This window comes from Xenopus laevis, chromosome 8S (genome assembly GCF_017654675.1).
Source record: "Xenopus laevis strain J_2021 chromosome 8S, Xenopus_laevis_v10.1, whole genome shotgun sequence".
NCBI lineage: Eukaryota > Metazoa > Chordata > Amphibia > Anura > Pipidae > Xenopus > Xenopus laevis.
In genome coordinates, this window is record NC_054386.1 from 81,427,638 (window position 1) to 81,449,136 (window position 21,499).

General features: G+C 38.8%; 1 protein-coding gene across 1 annotated transcript in view; it reads left to right on the forward strand.

Moving 5' to 3' along the window:
• The first annotated feature begins 1,608 nt into the window (after window positions 1-1,608).
• The window catches only part of cfb.S (complement factor B S homeolog), a 38,567-nt gene continuing 18,676 nt past the window's right edge, over window positions 1,609-21,499 (forward strand). Inside the window, 9 exon segments of the mRNA NM_001085578.1 lie at window positions 1,609-1,786; window positions 2,043-2,237; window positions 6,450-6,635; window positions 7,514-7,687; window positions 11,967-12,053; window positions 15,106-15,239; window positions 15,557-15,695; window positions 17,232-17,378; window positions 20,349-20,450. Of these exon segments, the coding sequence (NP_001079047.1) occupies window positions 1,753-1,786; window positions 2,043-2,237; window positions 6,450-6,635; window positions 7,514-7,687; window positions 11,967-12,053; window positions 15,106-15,239; window positions 15,557-15,695; window positions 17,232-17,378; window positions 20,349-20,450 (1,198 nt within the window). The 5' untranslated portion in view covers window positions 1,609-1,752.

Genomic DNA, 21,499 nt, shown 5'->3' on the forward strand with positions numbered 1-21,499 from the left:
AGAAGTATGGCCATTTCTGTCGTTTTAATACAGATAAAGAAGCCTGTAGCTATTCCCACCACTGGGCATCTGTTAAATATTGTGTCCTGTAAGAGGAGCACCATAACAATTAGGATGCTTTTTTCTGTATTTTTCTGGGTTTAACATGCGTTTGAGCTCACCTAAACACATTCACTAACTGATTCCATTATGCTCTTAGGTTCTGCATGTTGTACTCATGAGTATTCTGATTGCATTTTACTCCATTTGCTTTTCAGTGCATTTGTTTAGAAGCAGCACGTTGCATTTTCTTGTGCTTGACATGCATTCAGCAATCAATAGAATAGAGGTCTGTGTTTGGAATAGACGCAATATATGCTTTTTGTTATTCAGTGTGTGTTTGAAAAACGCAGGAAAAAATGCGTCTGTGTAAAAGCCCTTAGTCAAGCTGCTGCACCTAGCTCTGGAAGCAGAACATCAAGGGTATATGCAGAGATATTCTTGGTTTTGCATGGTGAGATCCACTAGTGTTGCTTGCTTCTGATGGTTATAGTGAAGGGAATTCTGCCCAGAGTAGTCAGAGGCATTCCTAAATTGCTTAGACTATGGACACACAAGCTGTAGGTTCTGGCTGTCGTCAGAGAGAAGCAGATTTGCTTAGTGCCCTTGCTTTACTAATTTGAATCTGTGGGCAATCACACACAGCGGAGCTGAAGCTGAGGTCAGTACAGGTATGGGACATGTTATCCAGAATGCTGGGGACCTGGGGCTTTCCGGATAACTGATCTTTCTGTAATTTGGATCTTCATACCTTAAGACTACTAGAAAATCATGCAAACATTAAATAAACCCAACAGACTTGTTCTGCTTCCAATAAGGATCAATTATATCTTAGTTTGAATCAAGTACATGGCACTGTTTGGTTATATATTTTATATTTCATAGCTTTCTGGATAACGGGTTTCAGCATAACAGATCCCATACCTGTATTTGGACTAACCTCAGCCTGTGTGTGACTACACACATTGCTCACAGGATATTTGCCATTCAGTGACCTTGCTGTAAGATTCACAAATATACAGTAAATGCATTTTATTACATATTTCCAGCATGGTGGCTTACAGGACTGGCTTCTAACAAGGGCATTACATGTAAGGTGTATGTATGGTCTCCCTGTGCTTGTATGGGTTTCACACCATGAACATATACATATATGTAGACTAAACGGTCCCTGATAGCATTGACCATAGTCATTGTGAATGTCATAGGTACCCTAGATGCAAGCTTCACTGAGGCAGTAAATGATGAATAATCTCTGTAAATATTTCCGGGCAATATAATTAAAGAATAATACAAGTGAGGTTTGTACTGCTACCCGTCTTGTGTATGTCCTCCCCCAGCACTGCCCTGCTTGTTTTTCTGGAATTTCACCCTGTTGTGTATTTGTCTGAGATATTGTTTAATTACCCCAATACCCATTGTGAAATCGGAGTGTTTATTTTAGCTTTAACGGGAATTCACCTTATCTTCCCCTCCCAGAGTTCATCCCTCCATCGCCCCCTCCCTAAATTAAAGTGTATCACTCTCTAAATCAGAATCAATCTAACCAGTATGTGTGTGTGTGCATGAGAGAGGAACAAAGCATCTATCGTTATCATCCTTACCTGCTCTTTATAGAGTCAGTAAGGTGGGTTAAACGTTAAGACAGCAACAATTAGATTAAAAGAGTGGGGAGAAAAGAGAAGAAGGAGGGTTTGAGAGATGAACTTCAGGATGATGCTTTTGCTCCTTATAACCCATGTTTCAGGTAAGTGCCCTTCTTCTGCTGATTCCAATGTTAACTCTTTTATTAATTCTCCTCAGTAGGCTACCTAACATAATCATTTCCTTGTTAAATTACCCACTAAAGCAAATTTTCTTTCATTTTTATCTGTATCAGTATTTTGTTCTGTATGCAGTACACCTTTTTTTGTCTTCCTTCACAACATTTTTCATTGCTCTTACCCTTCATCAACCAATAACGTTTCATTTCTGCTCTTAACCATGAAATACTTTTGTGCCAGTGTCACTTGCTGTAGAGTGTGACCTCACCAAAGTGCCCATTATTGGAGGCAACTACACTGTGAGCAATGGAGGAAATGTCGGCAGTAAAGTAGACTACCAGTGTCCAAAATGGAAATACCCACACCCAAAATACACCCGTGAGTGTCTGTACAATGGGCTCTGGACGGATCAGAAGATAAAGGCTGTCTGTAAAGGTAATATTTTTCTTGTATGGGTTTTCACTGCACATGCTCTATGCTGCTGTCACTTACTGAGCTTACGGACCCACTCACAATATACAGTACACTTAGAATAGAAATATGACAATATAAGGCTGATTAGTAATTAATACAGTTAATTTAATAATCAGCCCTCTAGCATCAGCTTATATTACAAACCAACTTCATTTTCTGTTTGATAATTTGTGACGACCCCTAAGCTTAGCTTCTCAACATGTGAGCACAGGCCCGGACTGGCAATCTGTGGGTTCTGGCAAATGCCAGAGGGCTGCTATAAGGTGCCATAGAAAGTCAGTATTTAGTGGGCTGGTGGGGGCTGTTTGGGCCTCTATGTGGGCTGATTGGGCCTCTGTGTACCTGAAATGCCAGGGCTTATTTCAATTCTCAGTCCGGACCTGTGTGAGCATGTGAGTGTCCAGACAAGATGGTGACCCCCTGGTGACAAGTTTGAAGTCCTGGATCATTTCTGCTGCTGACAAGCTGACACTTTAGGCTGGTGCAATAAGTAGTAAAACATGGCATTTTTAGGGGTTAGTTCTTCTTTAACTGTTGAACTGTACTAATTTCACATTCATCTTTGTTGTGCTGCTGATCTGTCTTGTACCACTTTGTTTTTTTAGAGATCATTACCCTTGTTCTTGTTGGTAGTACAAGCTATTTCACTTGGGACAGCGGAGCAAGGGGTGGGGATGGGAGTCATGCTGTAAAACAGGCCATGCCTACATCAAATATGTCATACCTTCTTTTACAAAACTCACCGTTTAAACCCCACCTTGTGTGTGGTCACAAGGTGAGGGAAAATATTTTAGAAGAAGCAAAGTTTGCTCCAGGTCTTTTAATTAGATATTTAATATATTCAAAGTTCAGTTGAACATTCAATTATTAGTCACCATTTGTGGGTTATTAAACCCGGAGCAACTTTTTAATATATTCTTAACACTAACTGCTGTAAAGTACATCAGCTACCCCACATTAGCCTAATGTTTTGACCATTCCTATTAAGATAAGGCTTAGGGGCATATTTATCAAAGAGCGAATTTAGAGATTGCCACAATCCTCTAGAGTGAAATTCCGCCACTCTCCATTCATTTCTATGGGATTTTTAAAAGAGTATTTATCAATGGGTCAAAGTGAAAGTTCATCCTTTGATAAATACTCTTTTTAAAATCCCATAGAAATGAATGGAGAGTGGCGGAATTTCACTCTAGAGGACTGTGGCGATCTCTAACTTTGCTCTTTGATAAATATACCCCATTGTGTTTTGTGACTCTATGCCAGTCCTAAGTACGACGGATGCAGTTCAAGTTCATGTAGCAGTTCATTACCTGTTAAAAATACACAAGAACAACTTAAAAAAGCATAATGTTAAGTTTAAAACCATAAAGAATTTATAAACATCAAGGGGCAGATTCACTAAGGGTCGAATTTCGAAGTAAAAAATACTTTGAAATTCGACCCTCGAATTGAAATCCTTCGACTTCGAATATCGAAGTCGAAGGATTTAGCGCTAATCCTGCGATCGAACGATCGAAGGATTTTAATCCAACGATCGAACGAAAATCCTTCGATCAAAAAAAGGTTAGCAAGCCTATGGGGACCTTCCCCATAGGCTAACATTGACTTCGGTAGCTTTTAGCTGCCGAAGTAGGGGGTCGAAGTTTTTTTTAAAGGGCAAGTACTTCGACTATCGAATGGTCGAATAGTCGAACGATTTTTCGTTCGAATCGTTCGAATCGAAGTCGAAGGTCGTAGTCGAAGGTCGAAGTAGCCCATTCGATGGTCGAAGTACCCAAAAAATACTTCGAAATTCGAAGTATTTTTCATTCGAATCCTTCACTTGAGCTTAGTGAATCGGCCCCCAACTGTTGCAATTAATAATAAAAATGTGAGACTACAGTGTTAATTTATTCCTCTACGAGTCTATTTTCTTTATCCATGCAGCATTTATTTCTGCAGATTTCCACTTCTTGATAAAATAACCTGTTCTAAAACTGACCAACTTATTTGGGTTACTGTGTGTTTATGTTGATAAAAATGTGCACTATCCTTCTTTAAACTTTCTGGAACTTTTTTTTCCCTGAAAACACTCACTAAAGCATCTTTGTCAGATCATCACAACTTCTTTGGGCTAAAAAGCATGAGTAATGGTGCCTTCGAGCATTTTACATTCAAGTGAAAGGGAGTGGGCAGGAGTGGTTTGGAGTAGTGATGGGCGAATAAATTCTGCAGACACTAATTCGCGATGAGCTTCCGAATTTCGCTGCAAGCTAAATAGTTTGTGAAACTGCGTCAATTCACTGGCGAAAAATCCGTCACGCCAAAATTGTCGTGCGTCAAAATGATTCAGACGCCCATTGACTTTAATGCATTTGGACCAAATAGTCATGCGGATAAAATTGTCGCTCACGTCAAAATTATTTTGACGTGCATTGACTTCAATGCGTTGTGCATATTTTTTGTTATTTTTCGGCACAGATTCGTCCCTTAACTAGTTGGAGTACTTACGTATGTGCCATCCGAAACAGTCCAATGTGATCAAGGGAGCAACTACCCCAACCAAAGGAATTATATATCTTGCAACTTGTGGTTATGGATGCCAATATATAGGCAAGACTTATAGCGCAGGAACACAAATTCTGGAACATAGAGCTGCAATAGATAGAAAAGATGTAAAATCAGCAATAGCAAAGCACTCGATTGAGAAACATAATGGGAGACAATGTTTCACTTTTCAGGTTATAGATAAACCTACGTTCCAGGTTAGGAGGGTACATTTTGATAAAAGTTTGCTAAGGAAGGAGGCGTTTTGGATCTATCGATTAAAAACTATGGATTCATTTGGAGGTATCAATAGAGAGTGGGAACTGACGTTATTATTAATTATTTCTTGCTACTAATTAAGATGTGTATTATATATATATAAATATTAAGTTATTGACAAATATGTCCATAAGCAATATTCTCTTTATTGATATGTATATTGAAAGGGATGACATATGAATCTGCTACTTTTAGTATTCTCTTCATTTTTGTACTTATGAAATAAAGATATTCTCGCTGTTTCGCTTTATCTATTTCATTGTGATTTATTAAAGGGTTAATGTTTTTAGGGATGGGACTATAGGGTATTTAACTCTTTTGGTTATAGTTAGTTCATGGGGAAGTGGCGAGAAGCCAAGAAACGCGTTGAGCGTATGACCCACTATTTTGGGATATTTTGGATTCGTATAAAGACAGATTTTTAAAGATGGAAAGGTGACATTTTAACTACTATTTTGCTCCCTTTGTTTGCTCCGTGATTTGTTGGATAAAACATGCATGTGACCTCAAGCCTGGATTTGTGGAGAGGCCACCAGGGCTCGGTCCTAGGGCGGCAGGATTTTAGGGGGTGGCATGCTGCCCAACCATACCCACATTGGTTCAGAGAAACTGGGGAATCACAGGAGATAAAATAGTTTTTTAAATCTCCAGTTCACCAATCCCTATTGCTCCAGTCCTGATGATGAAAATATGAGCAAATAAAAGGGAGGGGACGGGCACAATGAACAACCTAGTGGTGCCCACTATGTAAATCTAGCCCTTTGTGCCATGTTTTGAGATTTCTTACTTACATAGTGCTATTCTTGTACTTTTACGTGTATCTATTTTTAATATATAAGTTTGATATCAGGGGGTGATCCTGGCCCTAACACCGCCTGAGGCAGCTTGATGATGCTGCTGCTGCCCCCTCCCCCATGCACTAAACTTTATGCGGTGGAGGGGTCCTCGCAGACCTGTACTTGACTTTGAATTTTGGTGAACTTTAAAGGTTGATAATATAGATGTTAAGATTTTTAAAAGATGTTTTCGTTATCGCAAGACCAAGCTTATCTTGAAACGATTTGTCCATCAACTAAAAAGACAATTTCAAGCGATACAGTCTAGTTAAAGTCAGGGAAACTGCGGGTAGCTGTCTTCTTGGCCCTGCAAACAATTGGACAATAGATAGATTTCAGATCAGAATAATAAAAATCTTCTAACCTGACCGATCGATTTTTGGGTGGAAAATCATTGGTTGCAAGATCATTCATTGCCCACTAACCTCACAATAATTTGACAAATTTATCTGATCGCACTAAAATCGCTAGTTAATGAACGAAAAATGTTAACGTCTATGGTGAGCTTTACACCTCTTATCTGTCCCCATAGATGTTCGCTGTCCCAAGCCAGTTGAATTCGAAGGTGGAGATTACGAACCATGGCAAAATTTTTACACCGTGGGAGATACGTTGAACTTTGAATGTTATACAGGCTTTGAAACGAAGGGATCACAAAACCGCACTTGCCAGGAAAATGCGAAATGGAGTGGAGAGACGACTATTTGTGAAGATTACAGTAAGAAAGCAAAAACACATATATGGGTTAGAGAGAGAGATTAAAGGTAGAAATGATGGAATCGTATAATTAAAGAATGGTGAATATTGTAGAAGACTTGAAAGTGGGTAAGCCATATGGCTAGGCATAAGGTAATGCATTAGCATTAAACCTAAAGAATAGGGTAAATCATTCTCAGCATATACCTATAGTACAGTTCTGAGGACATAATACTGGTGTGGATAGCCAGTAAGTATATTAGTAAATGCAATAAATGGGTAAATGCAATGGTGCAATTTAGCCCCTTAGTTCAGAACCCACATGACCACCCCAAGGAAAAAAAAATAGAGGCCCAAGTGAACATTGCTTTAGTGCTTAAAAGCAATAAGAGAAGTCTTACCATCAATGAATAAAAATGCCTTTGCTGTTTATAGTATATTAATAATCAGTTTAAAATACATGAAAAGCCCATGGGTACAACTACGTTGTCATAAACTTTATCTTGCAAATATGTATCTATTATTTTCTGTGGTTGGTCTTCTCCAGGTTTGACGGGGAGTTAAAGTTGAAATAAATTTTCCAGTCCTGTTTATAACATAATTTCAGATGACAGAAAAAGGGAGACTGATGTCTTGCAGGAAACATCACAGGAGGGGAAAAACACAATTTCCCCAAATAAGCTGGTTATAGTGAGACAATTCCCAGCTTACCGATGGAATAATACTACAAGTTGTAACTGAGACATGTTCGCAAGCCTTATCAGCCTTTCTGACTATGTTCTCTGTGCGTTCCTAAAGCCTGTTACAGAAAAAGGCAAATCCCCTACTGCCTGATTCTATTTCTCTACATTTCCTTATTTTGCACTACAGTCACTAACATTTTTGTTTGTTTCCACCCAGATAGCTATTGTCCTAACCCAGGGACACCTATTGGGGCCAGCAAATCAGGAACTTCTTACAAGATGGAGGGCAAAGTGTCTTACACCTGCCAGCAAGGTCTGATTATGTTTGGATCCAATGAAAGAAAGTGTTTAGAGGACAAGACTTGGTCAGGAACTGAACCTTCATGCAGGCGTAAGTCAAGTCCAGATACTGTCCTGTGAACAAATGACACATAAAAAGTATTAGCTCCTACTGTTTATATTACATACACTACTTTATGGTTTTGCCTACTTTATCTGTAGCTAATAGAACAGTAACACTAAAAAATTATATTGTGTGAAATGTACGTAATTATAATACAATATTCCCTGTAAAATGGTCTGTTTGCTTTAGAAATGCTGCTATATTTTTTATAAATAAGCTGCTTCGTAGCCATGGGGGCAGCCATTCAAGCACAGGATACACAGTAGATAACAGATAAGTACTACTATAGTTTATATAAACAAGCTGCTATGTAGCCATGGGGGCAGCCATTCAAGCACAGGATACACAGTAGATAACAGATAAGTACTACTATAGTTTATATAAACAAGCTGCTGTGTAGCCACGGGGCAGCCATTCAAGTTGAAATAAGGCTAAATATCACAGATTGTACAGCAGATAACAGATTATGTCTGTAGAATACATGTAAAATGTTTTAACCCAATAGAGAATTTGGGTTTCATGTTTAATTTGAAAGGGACTTTGATTACACAGCTTTTATGTCTGGGTGACAGGTCCCCTTTAAGTTCTAGTTAATTGTTCTTTTAAAAATGAGTTTATTAAGTATAACATGACTACCAGAAACCTCACGTATATGAAAACATATGCATAATATTGTATATCTTATGTATGCACCATTTCTTTCTATGCTTTCATGCTAAATACCAATATCCTTTGCATCCTGCATATCAATGTCCTTTAGATGCTGGGAGAGGTAATTTAATCACATCACAGGACAGAACAAATAAACAATATCTCCTGCAAACATGCAAAAAAGGTCATGATATCCTATTATATCACAATTTCTATCCAGCTAAAACAGACACTATACAGGATCATTTATTATGTGCAGAGCAGGGTACAAAGTGCAAAATAATGTTTGTACAGATCTCTGCACTTATCACCTTCTCTATGACAGGCAGTAAGGACTGGGCTGCTTTTTACCCACCAACTGCATTCTGCTCCGGGCACTTGATTTTTCATCTGGCATGTCAGACTCTGGAAGGAAATGTTCTTTGAATAATTTGTTTGTGCTTCCATCCGACATTTAGTTAAATGACCCCTTACAGCTTCCCAAAGCAAAAGTAATAACTGCACTTAGACGCCAATTTATTATCAGACCTATGTATATTATGGGTAGTATTGATGTATCCCAATAGTTCAAATCATGAATCCCTTTATGTTGCATAAGTTTGGCTGCTAAAGGATGTTAAAACATTCTGATTAGTTGACAAGCTTTTTTTAAAACTTTTGTGATTTTTAGGAAAAAGTTGATAAAAAGGTCAAACTGCTGGGAATCTTTCTGGTAAAGTGCCACTTAAAAAAAAGGTGTCACCTTCCACAATGGCAAAAAGTAGTACAGGCAGTCCCCGGATTACGTACGGGATAGGGTCTCTTGGTTTGTTCTTAAGTTGAATTTTATGTAAGATAAAACATATACATTTATTAAATGCAACTTAAGCTTGATAAAAGGCCGAACACTAGCCGGAAACATTGTTGACTGGTTTCTGCCATAGAGAATTAATGGGATTTTTCCCTTAAAAGAGAATTCAACCCCCTAGGCGCAAAAATCCCTCTCCTACGTAGGCCCCCCTCCTCCCCCCCCCGGGCAAATGCCCCTAACTTATTACTTACCCCTCCTTCTAGGTCCTCTCCAGTGGAGTTCACATCAGCCATCTTCTCCCGTGCGCTCTTCTTCCTGTAGTCATCGGCATTTGTTGCCGCATGCGCAGTAGGAGGCATTTGCCGGTCCGGATCTACTGCGCATGCAACTGAAAGTCACGACATTTCCGATTTCTTTTTTCGGAAACTTTGTGACTTTTGGCGCATGCGCAGTAGATCCGGACCGGCAAATGCCTCCTACTGCGCATGCGGCAACAAATGCCGATGACTACAGGAAGAAGAGCGCACGGGAGAAGATGGCTGATGTGAACTCCACTGGAGAGGACCTAGAAGGAGGGGTAAGTAATAAGTTAGGGGCATTTGCCCGAGGGGGGGAGGTAGGCCTGGGGGGAGGAGGGAGGGGCCTACGCAGGGGAGGGGGCAGGGATTTTTGCGCCTATGGGGTTGAATTCTCCTTTAACTGATTCGGGTGGAGGATGGACCAGTGATGGTACTTGTACTTATATTTAAAGATTTGCAACAAGACAGATGTCTGTCTTAAATGCAACAAGACAGATGTCTGTCTTAATATAGTATTTATTTTTACCTTTCTGTGCTCTGCAGTAGACAACACACACCAGAGGGGATTGGAGCAGGTGGTGTATTAAAGCTAAATGCTAATAAAAGCCAAGCAAACCACAGTACATTACTGCAATAGCTCTGTCTGTAAGTGTGAGTTGTATGTAAGTCAGGTGTATGGAACTCGAGGACTCCCTGTATTATGTACACATATATTTCATATTCACACACTAGGCTCAGTACTGGGTGCAACAATTCCATTTACAAGCATGCTTTTGTCTACATGTGTTGGAGTGCCCATCTACCAGTGCCACCTGCTTTGAACCATATTGTTCTCTATGAAAATTACAGTTAGTACAGATGTATTCCAGACTTCAAATTAAGTTCTGCCTTGTGTAAGTTGTATTTCCCAGGCTCCTTTTGTATGTTGTCCCTGTAGGGTGCTCCCATTGGCTCAATATGAATTGATGTTGTGCACTTTTATATGCTTTTATTTAGGGATGCACCGAATCCACTATTTTGGATTCGGCCGAACCCCCGAATCCTTTGCGAAGGATTCCGCCGAATACCGAACCGAATCCTAATTTGCTTATGCAAATTAGGGGCGGGAAGGGAAAAACATTTTTTACTTTCTTGTTTTGTGACAAAAAGTCACGCGATTTCCCTCTCCGCCCCTAATTTGCATATGCAAATTAGGGTTCGGATTCGGTTCGGCCGGGTAGAAGGATTCGGCCAAATCCGAATCCTGCTGAAAAAGGCCGAATCCTGGCCGAATCCCGAACCGAATCCTGGATTCGGTGCATCCCTACTTTTATTGACCCTGACACACTCACACCTAGATTATCCAATTTCTCTATTTACAATACAAGTACAAGGGGCGTTTTGCACACTTATTGCAGGGAGCATGATGGTAATGGCACATTGTTCCAATACTTTGCACATAGCGCAATTATACTGAACGAGCCAAAAAATATAGTGATCTGAAAATTAATTATCTGAATACAAAATATTTCTGACCACAAAATGGTTTTGTCAGCACAAAGTGATTCTGTAGTAACAAAAGATTATTTTGCCACACAAAAATGCTTTTGTACAAAACCCTTTTTTTTTGTACTAACCATTTGCCTTCAAATAATTTATTTTGTGACCCTTTGATTAAGGGGTGTTCCCGAAACGCATTAGGCGTCCTATGCACTCCAGCTATCTAGCCTTTTAGATGTTTCAATAAATAGTATTTTTTACTTCAAGAGGTCGGTGTGCCACCTTTTTTTCAAATTCTGAATTGCTGCAATTGAGGAGCCCTGAATGATTTTGAGCACACTTGGGGGCAGATTTACATAGGGTCGAATATAACCCTCGATATTCGACTGCCGAATGTAAATCCTTCAACTTCGAATATCGAAGTCAAAGGATTTACCGCAATTAGTTAGATCGAACGATAGAACGAAAAATGGTTTGATCGAACAATTAAATCCCTCGAATCGAAGTAAATTTGCCCCATGGTCCTCGTCAGTGCCTCCAGAGCACCTAGGGAGAGGAGTTTGGGTGAGTCTGTACCCTGCTGTTGTGAACAATTAATTTTGTGTGGACAAATTTTATTTTGTGACTACACTGATTTTGTTCATAAAATAATTTATCTTGTGACAAAAGTGAAAAGTAACATTGCTAACAAAACTATATTGCATAGATTTTGAGTTTACCAAAAGCATAAATTACACCCCTATAACTGCACATTTAGATTACTAAAGCCAGTCAGGAACAGAGCAGGCAACCAACTAAAAGCAACTGAACAGGGATGCACACAAAATTTCGCGCATTCAATTTTAAGGTGTCAGTTGGATTACCGAGGGCAATGAAATGATCAATAAAATCAATATCCCTGACTTTTAAAGTCTGTGTTCATATAATTTATGTTTTGTACATCAAAGTAAAACAACTGAATCTTCGTATGTAGTGTTTGCGATCATTACTTTGCCATGTGAGTCCATTGAACCGAACTTCATCTCACTGAAGCATTTCTAATCTGCAGAGTGGTATACATATGACAATCCAAAGGAGGTGGCCAAAAGTTTTTCTTCCTCCATGTTAGAAAATGTGGACACCACAAATCTGGAAGGTAAGTTGCTATTGAATGGACGTAAACGCCATAATAATTCAATGTATTGGAGGGGTAGTGGCGTAACTAAGGTGTATCCTGGGAACTACGGAGTACACTGCAGATTTTGCAGCTGATCGTTATAACCCCATAACTTGATGATGATTTGTTAGGGTGGGAAGCTTTCTACCACACTGCTGCCACTAACATCCATTCTCATATTTTAACCAGATACTTAATCCACTTATAGCCCTTAACCTGTATTTGGAACTGTGGGTTGGCTGCTTTATTTTGCAGTTTTATTAAACTGCTAGTAAAGTAAAGAGTAAGAATAAAATGTATGAATAGGATGTATAAATTAATTCTGACACAAGTCCCCCTGATGTTGTTTATCATGGTATAGCCCCCTGTAGTTACTTTCCTGTAGTAGAATGGTTTTATATTTACATAGTACTAAGGGGCAAATTTCAAACTGAAAAAACTTTGAAATTTGAATTCAAAAATACCAACCGAAATTAAGGCAAAGGTTTTTTTGTTGTCAAATAGGTCCATTTTCGATCGAATACGTCCGTATTCGGCCGAATTCGAATCGTTCGAATTTAATACGATCGAATACGATTCAAAGTTTTTCCCAAAAAAAACTTTGATTTTTCAAAGTCCACCAATTGACTCCATATAGGTTCTAGGAGGTCCCCCATAGGCTAAAACAGCAATTCGGCAGGTTTAAGATGGCGAATGGTGGAAGTCGAATTTTTAAAGAGACAGTACAGGATAAATTTCGATATTCTCATTTTTTTCAAATTCGAATTGAATTTGGACTATTTCCGAGTCAAAGTACACAAAAAATAGCTCGGAATTGGAATTTTTTTCATTTGAAAATTCACCTCAACCGTTGATAAATCTGCCTCATAATGCTATATTTATGTACATCATGTCAAACCCATTCCCAGTTTTGCATCTTGAAAAATTCTGAATTCTGTCGAAACACACCACTTAAAGGGGACTTTTCACCTTAAGAAATAATGCCAAATCCTATTTTATGATGTTGGTCAAGCAAAATAAACTTAACTTACACTATAAAAATTATTTCATTTTTTTTTGTCTTGGAATTCATAATCACAGCGAGTAGGCAGCAGCCATTTTTTTGAACAAGCTTTGCATCATGCTAAAATCTTGTTTGTGCACCAGAATGTGGGGTCTGATACCTGCCTAGCCCATGCTCTGGCTAAACAATTAGATGATGAGAACGGAGGGGGAATGTTGGGAGTGCAGTGACATCTAGGAAGAGCAGAATGGAAAGTGATTTCCTGCCCTGCCCCTATGCCTAGAGGAGGGGCAGGCAATATACGATTGACAACTGAGACTTTTAAAAGAGTTTATAACATTGGTTCAAGAATAACATTTTATATTGTAAATTATTTGTATCATAAACATGTAATTTAGAAATAGAAATCATGACAGAATCCCTTTAACATTCCTTCATGTATCCAAATGCAACCTGAAATGTTTTCTAGATCAACCTATATGCCCCCTATATGCCTTTAGCTGCTCTGTGCAAAACATGTACTGAATCAGCAAAATATGTAAGATGTAAGGAGAGCTCAGTTGCAGTCCTCTCCTCTTCCATGCCACATCTAAAATGGCAGCACCCATAGCCATCACATGGGTGTAGTGAGATGATGACATCATTGTGTAAGCTCGTGATGTCATCACTCCACACTTGGTGTGCAAATTCAATATAAATAGACACCAAAGACATACATACACCCAACTATAGGTATTTTTCTGTAAAGTTCCTGGTTGTGTCTAAATTACTTTTTTGACTTGGGTCCCGACTTTTTGCTTGGATTCTGACTTTGTTCCTTGTTGCCTGCCTCCGCCTTTTGCATGAATCCGACTTTGAACTCTCTCAACCTCTTGGATACCGTGAATTGAACTTTCTGAATTCTGCTTCCTATTTGGTCCAGACTTCCACCTATAAAGGGCCATTGGGCCTTAACAGTATATTCAGGCCATGGACCATACTGATGAAGCACCTCTCTGATTGTAAACTTTACACAACATGGCAACTTGTATGAAAACCTATGAAGCTCAGCAGTCTTGCACATGGCAAGTCCTAGAAGCCCTACTCTCTCTGATGCATACTACTCCTTTGGTGTCTGAAGTTCTCCATGCTGCAGCTGCCTCTCCATCTTCCATAGCAATAATGCAGTCCACCACCCCTGTGCTACAAAGGAGATCCTCAGGCCTGAAGAGACTTTGTGAAGCCTTTTACAATTTGAAATGCAACCTACTCTCTATACTTCCGAATATGTCATCTCTGTCTTGGAGAGCTGGAATGGGCGTCTCCTTTCTGGGAAAAGAATTCTCCCCTTATCAACTATGCCAAAGTCTTCCTTCAGACCATTTTATATGCTACAGTATGTGTAGATGCAGCATCTTCTCATCTCAAGGGAATTGAAGTGCTATCTAGGGATGGGCAAAATTTTTCGCCTTGTTTCACTGAAAAATTGATGATGCCCAAAGACTTGTATGACATTGTGTATTTTTTTGATGCCCATAGATTTTAATGGGCGAAACGGGTCAAATTCGCCCATCCCTAGTGCTATCCAGTATGCCATTGAATTCCAAACACTACCTGCAGAAACCCTCTGGAACAATGAGGATTACGTGGCTGCCTTTCATCTGTAATTGTCAGACAAGCTAATGATGATCTAGTTTCCAGTTGGCAAGTATACAAAATATTAGCATTGAGGTCCAAAGGGTTTATTTACATTACAAACACAAGAGCAAGTGCACAGTGCTGGAATGAATTACATACAGATACCCAACAAGACACTAGGGAAAATACAATTACCTTGAACTGGTAATATCAGAAAAAGCTTTTCAACTACATAAATACATCTGAAATTATATCACCCTGTTTTCTCATTATTCCCAATTTGTCCAGTGCTGCCCTCAAAACCCCTTTGTGCTTCTATAAGATTTTACACGTGTACATTTAATATTTATGTTGGTTTTCCTTCTTTCTTCCACTGCCAATCCTTTGATTTTCTTTCTTTTTCTCCCATAGACAGAAGTGATCGAAGTGTGCAGATATTAAAGGATGGTTTAATGAACATCTTCATTGTCCTGGATACTTCCAAAAGTGTTGGGGAAGAGAAATTTGAAGAGGCCAAAGAAGCCAGTAAACTATTCATTGAAAAGGTATGCCATATATTGCACATGTTTTGAGTGCTGAGGGAGCAACACTAGCCCACTCCCCAGCCATTAGGTTTGCCACCTGATGATTGTGCCTCACTTAGAATTAAATAAATACAATTATACATAAATCTTCACCTATCTCTGGGAGGGGGTCGCCGCTCTGTAAATGTTCTAAATTGATACATTTAGTTGATACATTTGTTCTCTTTGTCCCTGCTGAGCAGAATCCCTGAGTTTCATTAAAGAGAGTTGTTAGAATTGATACAATAGTTGCTAATATTCCCACAGCCCCTTTAATTTGACTTCTTTTTACTCTGCAGATGGCTGATTATGATATAAAGCCTCGGTATTGCATTATCTCATATGCTTCTGTAGCAATCGCAGTGGTTTCTCTCAGAGATCCAGATAGTAATGACGCTGAAGCTGTGACAAAACATCTGGAAGATTTTCAGTATAATAGTAAGTTGGTGCACAGCATGACTAAAGCATTTTATCACTTACTTTATGTACATGTTCCATGCTTATATGTATCAGGCAATAATAGGGTTGCCGGAAAAACTTTACCGGCTAAGGTGGGGGCGGGTCCACGAGATGGAGGGACGTGACAGAAATGGGTGGAACAGTGATGTCACAGGGCCAAACCGAGGGGCGTGGAATCTGAAAGTATTTTAGCTAGAAAGGGCCGGGCTGGGGTGAATCAGAGGCAGGCTGGGAGCAATTTGACTGGTCATCACAAATTTACCAACAGCTACATTGCGGGTAAATTTGTAATACCGGCCCCGGCCTCCGCTGGAATTTTTTTTTAAAAAAAATAAAATTAATTTTTCAAATTACGGGTGAATGGGATAGACCCGCAAATTCGAAACAAATTAGATTTGAGTTTTTTCACCAAAAAAAATCTCGATTTTCAGGATGTCTCCAAACAACTCCAAATTGATTCTTGGGCGTCCCCGATAAGATAAAACAGCAATTCGGCAGGTTTAAGGTGGCGAATAGTGGAATTCTAAATGGGCCAGGATATGATAAATTTCAAAATTCGAATTTTAATTTTTTTTAAAAACTCTAACTATTCCCAAGTCAAATTACTCTAAAATAAACTCAAAATTTTGAATTTTTAAATTCAAAATTTTAATCCGAACATTCGAATTTTCACTTAGACCCTTGAAAAATCTGCCCCTTAGAGTTGTAGTATTTCTGGTCTGATGATCTCCGGGGCAACACAGAAACCATCACAAAATGGTGGTTCGAGGCAAGAGATGTAAAAGGGCAATATTTACTTAAATATATATATATATACCAGTTTGGTAAGATTCTTTAATATGTCACTTAATATGATATAAACCCTCTGTTGCTTAAGTATTCATTTTTTGGGGGGTATAGTTTTCCTTTAACCTTGCACCTTTCACCCTAAAATAGTCTCCCCCCTACCATGAACATAATGAGTGAGTGCAGCAACATGCTCATTATGTGAGTGACATCAGATGCTTAATTGTACGCATGTGCGTTACACAACATTGCTTCGCTCTCACACTGTGAGCTCCCTTCGATCAAGTCAGGCTGACGAAGAGTGCAGAATATTTGGAATATGCACTTTGGCTCATTTAAGAACAGAGCATAATATTCAAAATGTAATGCATGCATTTGCCCACGATGAAAAATGCTGGACAAAGCACTTGAATTGGCCCCATGTGACGCTGCCCTTATATGTTGCTGAGCCTTTGATTTTGGTTGATGTTTTTAAGATGAATATACAGAAAACAACAGAGGTAAACTTCACTGGTAACAAAGATGAAACCATAAAATTTGATTCTTTCGTTTCATTTGTCGACCATTGCTCTTTATGGTAAATCTTAATTTTGTAAATCTCATGCCGTACTTTCCATGCTGCCCCATCTTTATTTCCATAATACTACTTCTTCTTGCTTAAGTTTTATTTCCAATGTCCCTCACTTCAAATAACAGACCACCACTTTCCTTTTCTTTTTTTCACTGCAGATCATGCAGATAAGCAAGGAACCAACACACGTGCTGCTCTACACTCCATTTATGAGCATCTAATTGAGCAGGAGCTGGCATACGAGAAAGAAGGCAAAAAAGCAGATTTTATGAAGATCCACAATGTTATTCTACTCATGACAGATGGTAATTAATATTATCCTACACTATTCAATATCCTACGATGTCCGTATGTATTTTCTTATACAGAACCAGACCAATACACTTCTTACATAAAGCAGCTTTCTCATACAACTAAGGACAGCTTGAGGATTGGGGTCAGAATGCTCTACTATGGCATGTAGCCACTCAAAAGGCTGCTGTATTTCATAGTTTGATATCAGCATTCTAATTGGCATGAATGGCAAACACAAACCCTGGGGAGTGCTTGGATTCCTGTCTAGGTGTGATCTTCATTCTATAACAGCCACCTTTGGCTTTGGGCCTGGCCCTCAGCTACTCGGCTTACATAATTACATAGTTAAATCAGGTTGAAAAAAGATAAAGTCCATAAAGTTCAACCCCTCCAAATAAAATCCAGCATCCATACACTCACCTCCATACCCTCACATAAATTATATATATGCCCATATCTAAACTAACTATAGAGTTTAGTATCACAATAGCCTTTGATATTATGTCTGTCCAAGAAATCATCCAAGCCATTCTTAAATGCATTAACTGAATCAGCCATCACAACATCACCCGGCAGTGCATTCCACAACCTCACTGTCCTGACTGTGAAGAACCCCCTACGTAGCTTCAAATTAAAGTTATATTCCTCTAGTCTGAAGGGGTGGCCCCTGGTGCGGTGATCTTCTTTATGGGTAAAAAGGTCCCCTGCTATTTGTCTATAATGTCCTCTAATGTACTTGTAAAGTCTAATCATGTCCCCTCAAAAGCACCTTTTTCCTGAGAAAACAACCCCAACCTTGACAATCTACCCTCATAATTTAAGTCTTCCATCTCTCTAACCAGTTTAGTTGCACTTAGTCTCTGCACTCTCTCCAGCTCATTTATATCCAAAACTGCACTGCTTACTCCAGATGAGGCCTTATCAGGGACCTATAAAAAGGCAAAATTATGTTTTCATCCCTTGAGTTTATGCCATTTTTTATGCAAGACAGAACTTTATTTGCTTTAGTAGCCACAGAATGACACTGCCCAGAATTAGACAACTTGTTATTTACAAAAAAAAAACAGTTTCTTCTCAGTTAAGGAAACGTCATTTTCCAGTTTGCTGCCCAGTTTTCCAGCTTAGTGAAATCACTCTGCAAAGTGGCAGCATCCTGCATGGAACCTATAGTTCTGCACAATTTTGTATCATCAGCAAAAATAGAAACAGTACTTTCAATGCCCACCTCCAGGTCATTAATAAACAAGTTGAAAAGCAAAGGACTAAGTACAGAGCCCTGCATTACTCCACTAACAAGACTGGTCCAATTAGAAAATGTTCCATTTACCACCACTTTTTATAATTCTATTTTAGCCAGTTCTCTATCCAGGTGCAAATACTATGTTCCAGGCCAACATTCCTTAATTTAACCAGTAACCTTCTGTGTGGCACTGTATCAAATGCTTTAGCAAAGTCTAAGTAAATCACATCCACTGATTCGAGGTCCCTGCTCACTAGGACTTAGCGCACAAGAATCCAGTACTCCCACAAGGGCAGACAAGGGCGCCCAATGTCTGTCTAGTCTAGTCTAGGGAAGAAGATGGATGTAGTCAGACAGGCCAGGTCAGAACCAGAGAACAGGAGCAGAATCATGAGGCAAACTTGAGGTGGTCAGGAACAAGTCAGGGTCATAACCAGGGAACAGGAGCAGGAACCAAAGGAACAGAAATCACAGGGAACAGAGCACCTAGGACCAAACACGCTGATCCTGTAATGGGCAGTGAGTCAGTGCAGAGCAGAGGGTTATATAGCCAGAATAATGACTAACTCAGAACACCTGTGAGTAGATTAACAACAAGGGAAACGAGCCATGCCTATTTGAATATACAGGAATAGCAAAAGCGGTGAACCAGGACCTTAGCTGTCTGCTCATATTGCATAGAGGCAATGTGGACAGCACTAACAACACCAAATCACTGCTTCAATCCCAGGCAGGATGTTACGTTAATAATATTTGGCCTGTGAACAAACAGCAAATTGGGTAATTAAAGGAAAACTATACCCCCAAAATGAATACTTAAGCAACTGATTTTATATCAAATTGAATGACATATTTAAGAATCTTACCAAACTGGAATATATATTTACATAAATATTGCCCTTTTACATCTCTTGCCTCTGTGCTGCCTCAGAGATCACCTGACCAGAAATACTACAACACTAACTGTAACAGGAAGAAGTGTTGAAGCAAAAGGCAGAACTCTGTCTGTTAATTGGCTCATGTGACCTTACATGTGGTTTGTATGTGTGCACAGTGAATCGTACGATCTCAGGGGGCGGCCCTTATTTTTTAAAATGGCAATTTTCTATTTATGATTACCCAATGGCACATACTACTAAAAAAGTATATTATTATGATAATGGTTCATTTACATGAAGCCGGGTTTTACACATGAGCTGTTTTACTCAGTATCTTTTAATAGAGACCTACATTGTTTGGGGGTATAGTTTGCAAACAAACAGAACCAGCCACACGTGCCCCCAAGCTCTCTAATTCGGGTCAAGCTTGGCACCGTTCCTGGTATTCTCCCTGCAGCTGTGCCTGATCGGACCCAACAGTGTAAATAAAATATAAATAATAATTGAAAAAAGCAAGATGGCCCCCTGATCATACTGGGCCCCTAGGCTATGTCCCTGTTCTTTCCTAGAGCCAGCACTAGTCATTACTAACTAAATTATGTAAAGCAGGACCTACATCTTTAACAGCCAAGGCCTACAAGTCACGTTCATCTTCATAATAAGAGTCATTATTTAAACATGCATGTGCCACTCTCCCAGTATAGGCATCTAGTGCCAAAGTCTTAATGTCAGCCTGAGACAAGTACTTATCATATTTGTCCAATATATGCATGCCAGCAATACAAAATGAAACTAATGGTTTAAATTTCAGCATCAGATAAACATACACACTTATTTACATAGTTAATTATTTGTGCCTCTAGGAAAGTTTAATATGGGAGGTGACCCTCGAGAAGAAATGAAATTGATCATTCGGTTCTTAGACATTGGAATAAGGACGGAAAACCCACGATTAGAATATTTGGGTATGTAAATCATTCTATTTATTCTGTCTTTCCAATATCCACAGAAGTGTTTTTCTGCCTGAATTATGTGTGTCCTTGAGCCATATATGACTTTTTTCCTCATCATAAGAGCTTTAAAATCCACATCACGGAGATTAGAGCAGCACATTTTATTAACCAAGGGATCTGCAACATGTGTAAAAAGGATTTCCATTAAAAAAACATGTCAGCACATTAAGATTTCAGTATTGGCCAAAATCAGGTCTAATAATAGAATATTTTGCTTTGTCGAATGGCAGTATTTATATAAGGGATTATCCAGAGGCACATACTGTTAGAAATAATTTATTTATTGTGAAAATATTTTACTTATATGAAATGTTAATTTAAATATACAGTAAAACATTGCTTTTAAGTTCCCTGATTTTAAGTTTGGTTTCCCATATTTTATATAAATATTTTGTCCTGATGTACCCAAATATTTCTTTGTTTTCTGAAAATATTATTTAACTCTGCAATGCTTTAACCTTGTTATTAAAGTGATGCTGACAACAAAATTGAGTATTCAAAATATTAATGTACATCAAAAGTTACCTATGGCTCATGTTGATCATGTTTTTCACTGATAGTTCTGCTGTTGTAAGTAATTTTCACTTGAAGTTCCTAAATCTGATTGTTTTGCCAACCTGACTGTCCCATCTCAACATGTCAGTCAAAGTTTCTAATGCTAACGGACTACTGAAGCTCAAATATGGCAGCCCCCTCAGAGAGGAACATGGGGGATCAGATGGGTAATGTAAAAGCATCTGTAAATACTTTTTACAAAATTATAAATACTTGGCAAAATTATAAATCGTATGCGAAGACAATATTATGTATTAATATTAATAATAATATTAATTCCTGGTGTCAGTATCTCTTTAACACAGTAAATATTTTATCTCACAGTAAAACTGAATCGTGTGTTTATATCCTTTCAGTACTTGAAAAAGTTGCTTTAACAATTTTCCCTCATTTTACATTTTCCTGGATTTTTCATAATTTTTTCCTGGTCCCCTGAAAAAGATAAA